This window comes from Alnus glutinosa, chromosome 5 (assembly GCF_958979055.1).
Source record: "Alnus glutinosa chromosome 5, dhAlnGlut1.1, whole genome shotgun sequence".
Taxonomy (NCBI): domain Eukaryota; kingdom Viridiplantae; phylum Streptophyta; class Magnoliopsida; order Fagales; family Betulaceae; genus Alnus; species Alnus glutinosa.
The window spans coordinates 9,257,774-9,269,937 of record NC_084890.1 but is presented as its reverse complement, the minus strand read 5'-3'; the positions used below and the strand labels follow the sequence as shown (position 1 = coordinate 9,269,937).

General features: G+C 40.7%; 1 protein-coding gene across 1 annotated transcript; it reads right to left on the bottom strand.

Moving 5' to 3' along the window:
* Positions 1–4,604: 4,604 nt before the first annotated feature.
* LOC133867842 (receptor-like protein kinase FERONIA) lies at positions 4,605–7,336 on the bottom strand. The gene has a single exon (XM_062304605.1). The coding sequence runs from the start codon at positions 7,307–7,309 to the stop codon at positions 4,793–4,795; it is 2,517 nt and encodes an 838-aa protein (XP_062160589.1). The 5' UTR covers positions 7,310–7,336; the 3' UTR covers positions 4,605–4,792.
* Between the last annotated feature and the right edge of the window lie 4,828 nt (positions 7,337–12,164).

Genomic DNA, 12,164 nt, shown 5'->3' with positions numbered 1-12,164 from the left:
CAGCCCCTGTACTTGGAGCCGCTTCGGACCCATCAGATCTTAATCTAGAAGGGCTGGCCTCAACACGAGACCCACTCCTAGTAGAAGACTCGGGAAGCACACTTGCTTCAGGAATGACGTTCTCGGAGTCGATCCGAGACTCCTCAGGCACTCCGAGATTGGGAGTTATTTCGGGTTGGCTTACACCCTGAACTTCAGAAGCAGAGCCCGGCATCTCCTGATCAACCACTTCCCGAGTTCTAGGTTCTTCAATATTTTCAACCTCAGGTACTCCTCTACGAGTTTCAAGTTGTACAGCTGCAGAACATGGAGCTTGGGGGGTGGTATGCCCCGTCTCACGATTTTCCTCGGGAGGTGGTAGAGTCTCTGGACGTTCCGAGGAAGGAGTTCGGGGAGTAGCTTCGGCTTCAAACTCCTCAACAAGAGGCTCAGCTCGGGGGGTGCTAGCTTCCTCATCCCTCTCTTCAAGAGATTCATCACATGAAGCAATAGGCTCTTGACGCACTTCCTCGGCATCAGAAGGTCTTATAAACGCCTTGCCCCACATCCGCTCGGCCTCCAAGAGCTTTTCAACAATTCGGTCCTGGGCTGTGAACTTCCGCTTCCTGGCCGGATGTTTTACTCTGCGCGTGACTTGTATGTCTCGGGCCTCAGGAACAGTCTCATCTCCTTCTCCAGATCTCTCAGGTTCCGGGGAATCCGCTGTCGAAGTTCTGAGAGAAGGTTCCGCAAAAGAAGTTTCTGCACCCTGTTCACCCTGATACGAGGCCTCGGAGCCAGACTCATCCCTTAAAACAAAGGAAGGAGCAGCACTAGCTTCTGGTGAAGGAGAAACTTCTGGAATGAAACCCCGAAAACTTGCAGATCCCTCTTTAACGTTCATTCCAAATGACGGAACCGAGGGGGGAGTTCTCCTTGCACCCAAGGCAGCCAGAAGAATGTTCTGTTTCTTCCGCAAAGGGACATCCTTGGGAACTTCTTCGGAACTTTTGAATGGCCTCTTCTTAGTAACAGGCCTCGGAGAGGGAAGGGCGTCATTCCTCTTCTTAATAGCCCCTCTCTTGGTAATTAGCTGTTTGTCTCTCGGAATGACGTATCCGAGAAATTGCCTTAAATTCTCCTCGGTGACAAGGTTATCAAAATCAACTTCTTCAAACTTGTCAGCCTTGACCCTAGCAGCAGACCACCCACTTATCTCCTTGACATCCTCCAGGTCGGATACACTGAGTGAAGGGGGGTCGCTTCGGTCAGGTCGTAGCAATTGCCAGGTCCGAGGCATCCTACGGTCTTCAGGCAGAAGAGTGCCTTCAGGGCATTCCCACTCCCCAGAAACTCTGAAAAATTGCATTTCCCAGAATTTGTTGTTCGTTAGCCCACTCTTGAGCTTGATGAAGACAGATGGGTGACGAACACAGAGTTCAATCATCCCCTCTGAAGTTTGCCTCGGTCTGTAGATGTTGAAGAATTGCAAGATATCCATCTCCTTCTTCAACACGAGCCTCCAAAGGATGTAAGAAGCGAACAGATACCTCCAGGCATTGGGCATAATCTGACTGGGTGCAACCATCAGGAAAAGGACAAAATCCCGAGCAATCTCCGGAAATGGTAACCGTAGCCCAGCGAGAAACATCCTCTCATACAAGGTAACATCGCCGCCGTTGATAATCCGAGCTCCAGGAGCTTGATAGAACATCCTCACTGTTGGAGGAATCTCGTAGTTCAAACGAAGGACACCTTCATGCTTCGCAAAAAGGGCGGTTTCCACCCTACTCTCCAGGGGAGAGAGATCCACGAAGCCGTCGGACCTTTTCGTCCGAGCCCGAGACGTAGCAGGAACAGCCGAAGCAGCTTTTTTAGGAGCCATGGAAGGAAGAAGAAAAGAAGAAGTAGAGGATACAGAGAAAGAAAAGAGTTTAGGAAGAAGGCGACAATGGAGGATCAAGAGAGAGAATAGGTGAATGTCAAAGAATGAATAGTGAAAGTGTTCAAAACCTTAAATACCCCCTCCCCTACGTGTCTAAAATATCAAAAGGCGCCATCATTTCAAAATTCCCGAAGTTGAAAAGGCGCGCCTTCCGTATTCCAGAATTAAATGCGCTACCTCGACAGTACCGTTTCATGATGACAAAGAGCGGCGGTACAGAGCTGACGTCGTCATTGGAAAAAGAAGCGGTAAGATTTAAATGTTTGAACTGTTGAAAAGACGCGCCCTTCACAGTAGCAGGTACAGGTTGGCAGACGGAAAGTAATTCTCTTATTTCCATTTATTTCTGAAATCAGAGAATTAGGGGGGTAACTGTTAGGGATAAAATCAACCCTAGAGACACGTGGATTCAAAGACATCTCGGAGTTATGTCTCGGACATTTGTTCCGCCCAGCAAAGAAAGATTGTCTAGATATAAAGACTTCTCGGACATGTAAAGACATCTCGGAGGTATAACGACGTCTCGGTCTTCACATTTCAGGCTACGGTATATCCCGGGATCTCCTAGTCTGAACGGAGCAAACATATCTCGGGTATTTGTGTCTCGGAGTAATAACGCTTCGGGGTAATAGCGCCTCGGGGTAATAACGCCTCGGTGTAATATCGATTTAGCGCGACAACATCTCGGCCTTACACAACCCTGTTATGGTGCGGCGATACCCCGAGATCTCCAAGTCGGAGCGAACATATCTCGGGTATCATCACCTCGGAGGTTGGCTGAAGTGTGCCGCAGTTGTCTTAGAATGCGATGAGGATAGAATCCCAGAAGATCAGGGATAAACCACAATTCCATAATTAATGGGATAAGATAGTTATTGATACGGAATCAAGTTTAAAGAGGTACAAACGCAATCAACTTCGGACTTTACAATCCCATTCGAATTCCCTGAAGATATGGTTAAAGTTCAACTAAGCTAGGACTCCAACTCCTAATCCAACTAGGTGTCAAGAATTCTGGTAAGATTGCAAATCTGGAAGACTGCAAGTCCATCCTATAAATACGACAGCCGCACCAGGTATGAAATCACGGATTCTCTAAGCTCTTGAGATTAAGATTGAGAATACTCTGCAGAAAATTGATTTAAACTGACTTAGGCATCGGAATGGGCGTAGTCGGCACCCCCGACGAGCTGTTTGTTCTTTTTGCAGGATTGAGGTAGTAGATCAGAACCCAGCAGCGAATCACCAGGCGACACGTCACCATACCGGAAACTGTACCAACAGTTTTGATTGTACTCTATTTAAACCCATGTACATACTCAGTAAAGATTATCAAATATTCAATCAATTCATTGAAATCTTACACTGAATACATAAAGGAAAACAAATGAAACGACAGCTAAAATAACCAAAACGCAGAGAAGTAAACCAGCTCATTGTTCTTCTAGAAGCTTCTACCCTCTTCTACTACTGAAGATAGAATCCAGCTCTACCATACACGTCATCTATGGGATTACAGCGTGAGTGAGTGGCAGCTCCACCCCTACCACCGGTATGCCCATAACAATTTTCAAATATTTCCTTCCAAAGCGAAAGACGGCAAATGGATTATCCTTTTATTTATCGAGAAAAGAAAAAGAAAGAAAAAGAAAGAAGTGTATCCTATTATCCTTGTGGCAGTTATTTTTCTTTTGATTTCCTTTAATTCAGATTACAGACAATTGCTAATTTGCAATGATCTCATGTTGTGAGTGAAATAATGAATCACTTTGTCTGTCACAAGTCATAACAAGCTTCAAATGGAGTTAACAAAATATGTGATAATTATGCATATACTTAGAACTGCTCATTATTCAGTCAGGCTTGCTTTGATGATTGATACTCCATTCCCATAAGGTTCTTGAGCGTGTAACATAGGGCAGTTTAGGTTCGGATTGAGATAGTGTGTAATACCAAATATATTGATGCGATGCAATAGCTTTAATCTAAGCTGTTTCATTTTAAAATACGACATCTAATAAGAGAGAAAGGGTAGTTTGCATTGCGTGCAAGTCATACAAATGGTTTTTGGGGGTGGTTGAACTAACCTTTTGGCCATTGATGGTGGCTGAAACATCCAATTAACCTCCTTTTTGGCTTGCACGCATGCAAAATACACATTTTCTCTCGTATGTGTTGTGGCATTTTGGACAGTTCATTCAAAAACAATAGCTCAAATTAAAACTATTATATACTATATAATTCATGATGAGATTATTAAACTCAACTAGATCTTTGACGAGTCTAATAGATCATAATACAAAATGTATCACATGATGATTGTTATTTGAAGAAAATGATTTTGACGATGAGGGGCAGATTACCCTTTCAACTTTACACCTTAAAGTGTCTCCCAATAGTTAGAGGTGCACGTTAATGTCTAAAATAGGCTTCCTAGCCGTCAAGAAAAATTCTAGAGGCATTTTTGTCCCATAATAACTCATACGTGTGAATGTACAATATCTATCTAAATACTTTAGGTCCTATATTAAAATTGAGAAATGATTATTATATAACTCTTGTACAATTTCAACAATTTTTTTTTCAAATTAATCATTAAATATGTTTTTTTACATATAGGTCATACATAGCCAAGGGTTAATTTTTAAAAAAATTATTGGAGTTATAAAAGAGTTGTAACGAAGTTATAAGTATATCCTATCTCAATAAAATTAGACATTCTAAAGAATATATTTCCTTGATATTCGACGTTTTCATACAATAGTTGCTCCACTTGCCATATAAAAATGCCTTGCTTTCAAACCCAGTCCTCGTCGTCCTCAATGCAACTCCAACAAAACATCCTAAAAGTTCAGCTACCGTCTTTTCTCACCGACCTTGAAGATTCACAATCTCAGAGAAATCTTGTCCACAGATTGTACAACTACTACACATGTCATTGGGCAAGAGAGCTTCCTCCTTGAGCCTGGCATCTTTGTCCACACTCTCCTGTAGCTTCAATGCGAGCTCAAGGTCCCGCACCACATCATTCATCGATGGCCGGTTGATTCCGTTGTCATGCAAACAACGCACCACAATCTCAGCAAATGTCTTCAAACACTCGTCTGCTATTTCACCCTTCAATGATGGATCAATGATCTGATCAACCTCTCCATTGCGATAGCAATCCGGAGCCCACTCCGCTAGGACCACCACTTGCGTCGTCTCTGCAGTTCGAATTATGGGTGGCCTTGCAGACAATACTTCGCACAAAACTACACCGAACGAGTACACGTCAGACTTCTGAGACAATTGTTGACGCCGGTAATACTCCGGGTCTAAATACCCAAAAGTACCCTTGACCACTGTGCTGACGTGGGCTTCGGGCTTTCCGATTTTGGACAATCCGAAATCAGACACCTTTGCCACCCATTTCTCATCCAATAAGATATTTGTTGTCTTCACGTCACGATGAATGATCATTTGGTTCGCGCCCGTATGAAGGTAGTTCAACCCACGTGCTGCATCGATACAGATCTCCAGCCGTTGCTTCCAGCGAAGAGGAGGATTATCAGTGGTGGTGTTGTAGAGATGATCACGGAGGGTCCCATGGGCCATAAAATCATAGACGAGTATCATCTCATTGCCATCGTTACAATATCCGATCAGAGAAACGAGATGGCGGTGGCGAAGTTGGGAGAGCATCTCGATCTCTGTCTCGAACTCGTGGGCCCCTTGTTGAGAACCGGGTGTCAGCCGCTTGATCGCAACTGGGTTGGCCCTACCGTCAATGTTGATGTACCCTTTGTACACCTTACCAAACCCCCCAACACCAATTATGAGAGCTTCGTCAAAGTTGTTGCTAGCTTCTTTAATCTTAGCCAATGAAAAGTGACGACACTGATCAGACGGCAGAGATGACCTGCGGGTCTTGGTCTTTGATGACTTGTTCGTAGAGCTGGACTCCTTCACTCTCTTGCGCCGCCGGAAAATCAAGAATCCGAGAATGGATAGCACAAAAAAGCCGAAAACTCCACCAACAACGGCGGCACCTATTATTGTAGTGCTATTCTTGGACTTCGTCGGCGGTGTTGGAGGGGTCAACGGAACTGGGTTGGAACTGGGTATGCCATTAAGGGTGTTTACTTTAAAGATTTCGATACCGTTCAAGATTGCATCACTGTACCCAGTCTTCCAGTCTTGTGGATTTACTCCTAATGCCAGATTGAGGGTCGTTTTCTTCTCGCCTTCTTTGTAAAACATGTAAACGGTGTAGTCTCTATACACTGGAACACCATTTCCACCACTCCATTCTATCACGTCGGCTGCTTCCTCTACGATTTTATTTGCTATGAAAATTAAGAACACTCTGTCCCCTACCTGAATAATCTTTGGTTGAAACTCGCAGAAGTGTAGCCTAACGTTATAAATAAACCCAGAATCCACAGGGAATCCCCAGGTGAGATTGTACATCTTGTTGATAGTTCCTCTGCCCCCCATATAACGAGCAGTCTGATAGACTTCTTTTGGTGCAGTGTACGCAGGTATCTTGGTAAATTTAAGTTCAATAGTAGGGTTAGCAGGCACAAGAAGTTGTTGATATTCTGACAAGTACTCGTCGTCCTGACTCCACCCCCGGAACATGCCAGTGTCTTCAGAGGGTGAGATGGAGCGGCCTCCAACATTGACTCTGTATACCATCTCCATAGCAGTGTTGTCATCGATGTTGTTGATGATCGCGTTCTGCTCGTCACTTGAAGAAGAACTTTGCTTGGCAAACTGATAGAGATTTGGAGGCATCGACAAGATTTCAATTCCGTTGATAAAAGCGTGTGAATCAGAAACGCTCGGATTGAAGGTTATGTTCAACATCTGATCTTCCTCGATGCTGATAAAGTATTCTCTCAGTAAGGTATCCGCCTTAAGTGAAGGGCTGAAATTTCTAAGAAGAGTAAAACCTCCCGCTTTGACAGAGAATCGGGCTATAGAGCTATCAAATTTGGGGTACGAATCCGGGTTGAAGTATAGTCGAATGCATTTTTGGCCGGCAGTGATCACCGGGATAATGTAAGTGAATGCGGAGAGAGAGAGCCGGGCAGAGGTATAGGGTATTTGGGCAGCAGAGGGGGGGCGTTGAGCTGCGCTGTCTGTCAAAGATGTCTGGTGTTGAGAGTGTTCAATGGGGGTGAATTTTGAATCCACGTCTCCAATCCAGATTCGCCCGTCTAGAGAAGTTGATTTGCCAGAGGAACCACAGTTTACGAGAATCATCTCGACCGGTGTGTAAGGAGACGGCGAGCCACCAGCAACGGTGCTACTCAGGTGGTATAGCAAGAAGGTTAGGTAGAGAGGTGTAAAACGTGGTAAGAGGGTGATCCAGAGACGCGTTTTGCTTCGGTTCCACATCGTAGCAGACAGAGAAGGAGAAGGAGGTAATCGATTCAAGAGGAGAATAGTGTAAGACGGCGGATGCATTCATAGGCAAGCAGGGGCCAATCTGTCAAATTATTACGAGTCCTAATAGTAAAAAAAGAAAAAGAAAAATCTTATTAAATTTTGCTTGCCTATGAATCTGTCAAATTATTACGAGTCCTAATAGTTAAAAAAGAAAAAGAAAAATCTTATTAAATTTTCATTGCTAGAGCTAATAGCCCACCTGGCCATCACTTTCTTTCTTTTCTTCTTGCCAGTCTTTAAGACAAGTTACTGAGATTTTGTGGTCGTCGTTGACTCGTTGCTCTATTGCTAGTGAATCGAACTTGACGTCGCAGTGACAAGTGTGTGTTGGCAAAAAGTTTTGAGAAATTAAATGCGAAAATGATTGGTTGAAGTGATATAAAGTATAAATTATTTTAAAATTATTTATAAAAAGTTAAGTGAAAATTTGTTTGTTACTGTGAAAAAAAAATGACTATTTTTTATATATATAAATTGAGAAAAAAAAGTAGTTACCAAACAGGTCGACTTTTCAGATAAGCTTTCCATGATGTTCAAAGTCCGTTGCCCTTGGAATTATTCGGGAAGACTTGAAGACTTTTCAAGTCTTCCATGCGTTCCCTTCAAAAAAAAAAAAAAAAAAAAAAGTCTTCCATGCGTTAACATCTAGTGGGTCCACAACATTAGTTTAGGAAAAAATACAATTTAGTCTCTCAAACTACTAGTCAATTTTTGGATAGCCACTTGAACTGCTAAGTCTTTAACTTTGGCCCCCCCAAACTACCAAAAACTTTAAAAAATGCCTCATTTTAACGAAATATGCCCATAATATCCTTGCCACAAGTCATTTTTCAATTAAAATTTTAAAAAAAAATTAAAAATAATAATAATAAAAAAGTTAAAAACAATTAATTTAAAAATTAGATTTTTTTTTTAAAAATAAAACCTAAAAAAAACTAAAATTTTCTTTTTCTTTTATTTTTTTTATTATTTTTAAAAAAATATTGCGATCGACCGGAGGATGTACTATAAAATCGAAACCGGAACTCGCCGAGCTAGGCTATAAAATCGATCATCATGGAGTTGCAAATGGACGATGACCGGAGAGGGGTCAGGAACATTAGGTCACGGTTGGGAAATAACGCCACCTCAAACACCCACATTTTTTTAAAAATAAATAAATAAGAAATAAAATTTTAGTTTATTTAATTTTTTACTTTTATTTAATTTTTTAATTTTTTGAATTTTTTTATTGAAAAATGACACTTGGTAGGGGTATTATGGGAATATTTCGTTAAAATTAGTATTTTTCAAAGGTTTTGGTAGTTTGAAGGGACAGAGTCCAAGCCTTGATAGTTCGAGAGGCTATTCGAAAAATGACTAATAATTTGGGAGGCTAAATTATATTTTTCTCTTATTATTTAATCTGATTAAAATCAAGTTCTCCGATTCAAGCACAGGATGAAACTCGGGTTTCAGACCCATGGGACGATGGATCTAATGAGTTTTTTTTTTTTCCCTATGGCCCTATATATATATATATATATGGATGGGCAGCACATTTAATTTTATTATCTCTTACAATCTTTCCTTCAATGACTTCTCGAGCGAATTGCCCAACACTTCATTCTTTCGGAAACTCTCTCTCAGTGACTTAGCTACAATGGGGTTGTAACTTCGGCAGGCGGCATGGGACCGAGTGGCCACTCCAAATCAGTTATGAAGCTAGTGATGTCCATCCCCCTTAGTGCCAGTGCAGTACTAATACTATGTACTAGCTAGCAACCTACATTTTAGTACGTGCCCGCATGGCGTGCAGGAAGCTCATGGAAGATGACATGTAGGAAATGACTATATCAAAATAAGCTCGAATTCTCCATTGATGACATCGTCCAGAATCTAACATCTGCTACTAATGTGATTGGCACTGGAAGCTTGATCTGGAGTTGTGTAAAGGGTGACAATTCCCAAAGGAGAAACACTAGCAGTAAAGAAGATGCAACGGTCATCGGATGAGTCAAGAACATTCAGCTCTAAAATTAATCCATAATTATGTTGACAACGCATTAATTTATTCTAGGCCCGTTTGGCAACCCCCTTCCTCTCAAGTATGGGAGAATTTTCTTTTTTAAGTGGTAGTAAAAAATGATTAATGTGATATAAAGTATAAATAATTTATATAAAAAAGTAGAAAAGAAAAATTGTATTGTAGTGGGTGTTTTTTATTTAAATAGTAATAAAAAATTATTAATGTGATATAAAAAATTAAAAAATTGAAAATATTTTAAAGTTGATGTTTTTTAGAATAAGTGAAAAGGAGGGAAGGGAGTTGGCTAACGGGGCCAGTTCTAATTTAAAAGAGGGTTTGCCAAACATACTCGTGATCACTAATTGGGTGAGTTACGAACATTCAGCTTTAAAATCCAGAATGATGTTAACAATGCATTAATTATTTAAAACTCTAATTTAGAATAAGATTTGTCAAACATACTCGTGGTCATTAGATGTGTCAGGAACATACGGTTCTAAAACCTGTAATGATGTTAAAAACTCATTAATTTATTCTAAACTCTAATCTTTATAGATTTTTTGTGTACCAATAAATGATGTCATTTGAAATAGATAAATGATTTTTGTACATCACTTGTACATTTTTTGTACATCACTTTTTTAAATCAACCATTAGATTTGTAGGACCCACACGAATTCACATGTGGGTCCTACAGATCAAATAGTTAATTTAAAAAAATAATGTACAAATGATATGCATATAACATGTCTCTTTGAAATAACATGATTGTGTTACAATAAAAACTAATTCTCTAACAGAATGACAGCTCATTAATCTAACAGCCAAGTCACTAATCAACTAGAATACAGTTGTCAATTACTCTGCAGTTTATCAACACGTGCAGCTTGTTCTGCAGCTTGTTCTGTAGCTTCATACATGTGCAGCATACTTTCAGTTTGCTGCTATCCAATAGTTTTTTTTTTTTTTTTTTTTTTTTTTTTTTTTTTTTTTAAATCTAATGATGTAATATATATAATTTGAGAAGAAATGAGTTTTATGTAATTTGCATTTCCTTGGGACCACAAAAGAAAAAAAAAAAAAAAAAAAAAAAAAGAAAAAAAAAAAGTTGTAAAATTAAACCTTATTTCCATACGAAGGTTCCCATCTCATTCCCTTGCAATTTCCAATGTTTCTTTTGTCATACCTTGACCATGAATATTCAAAGGTTGAACACGCTGATTGCTGCTATCCAATAGTTTCTGCAATTGAAATTAAGTTTTTGCAAGGTTAATATTGATTCTAATTTTTGGTTTTTGTTTTTAAAGCCCAATTTGAATAGTACTGTTAAAGCCCACCGGTTTGAATCGGGTTCACATAAATAAAACCAATTATATAATGTTTTAGGTCCAACCCAAAAAATTGACAATAATGCTCTGTTTGTTTCGACGTAAAATGGTTTCCATCGTAAAATGATTTCAGGGAAGTCATTTTTCTGGAAAACATTTTTCGCTGAAAGCATTTTCCGATGTTTGGCGCGTACGAAAAATCACAAAATTTTTTCAATGTTTTTGTTCAATCATATTAACCTATAAAAATCAATTTTTATTCCAAACATATAAATATTAATGTAAAATAATATAAAAATTATCGAAGACGAGATTCTGTCACTGACCGACAGGATTCCGGCCACTTTTACTGGAATCCGAACAGTTTCGTCGAAATCTGGGTTAGCCGGATTCCGGCACAGAACGGCTGGACTCCGGCATACTAGCCGGAATCTGCCAGAACCGCCGGAATCCAGCCGTTCTGGCCAGATCTGTCCGGCCAGTCGGCAGGGATCCGGCCGTTATGGCCGAAATTTTCTGGCCAGATCCGGCCGGCCGTTCTGGCCAGATTCCGGCCAGATGGCCGGAATCCGGACTAACCGGATTCCGGCGACATAGATCGGACGCTGTCAGATTTCGGTACCGGCAAGATTTCGGTGATGGTCGACTGCTTGAAGTGAAGGTCGATTGTGTTGTTTAATAGGAGTCGAATGCGTCTGGCGTCTTCGGAAAATGATTTACGCTTTTTAAAAGCGTAAATCATTTTCAGAAATTTACTAAGGGTTTTCGGTCAAACAAAAATCATTTTACGCCGAAACAAACGGAGCATAAATAACATTTTGTATTAGATTGAGGCCCAACCCAAACACGGGTTATAACCAACTCTGATCCCGCCCCGTCAAGCCCATTACCCGGCAGAAATTAGTAATATTTTTCGGGTATCGAGCTTGAATTCTCCGACACATGCCCACCCGGGCAGTTGATTGTGGCTTATTGGATGGTTTTGGGTGATTGATTTTCTAGAGACCGGGGTTGAAGCAAACAAAATCACTGGTTGCTGTCGTGGGTTATGGTCAATTGGAGAGAGAGAGGGTGGGGGGGGGGGGGTGATTTTACTGGGTTGTGGTTTTCTGCAGATTGAAGGAAATGGTTATGGGTATTCAATTTTTTGTGGAGTATTTTGTGTTATCTCTGTTTTGGATTTAGGCTTGGCCGAAATTGAAGGTGTTTTGGCCTATTGGGTTGTAGCCGACCGTGGAGATGTGTTGATTGTGTTATTATTGCTTTGGGGTGTCTTTGGTTCTTTGCTGAAATTATACTACATGGATGGCCAAATGAGAGAGGGATGGTTGTTCCGTTGGGTTTGTAGGTGTGGTGTGGTTTGGTTTGCTGGTATGATTGCTTTATTAGTTTGGTCAAGAGAGAGGGGAAGAAAAATGTAGGTTAAAAACCAATAAAAAAGACATTGAAAAATAATATTTAAATAAAA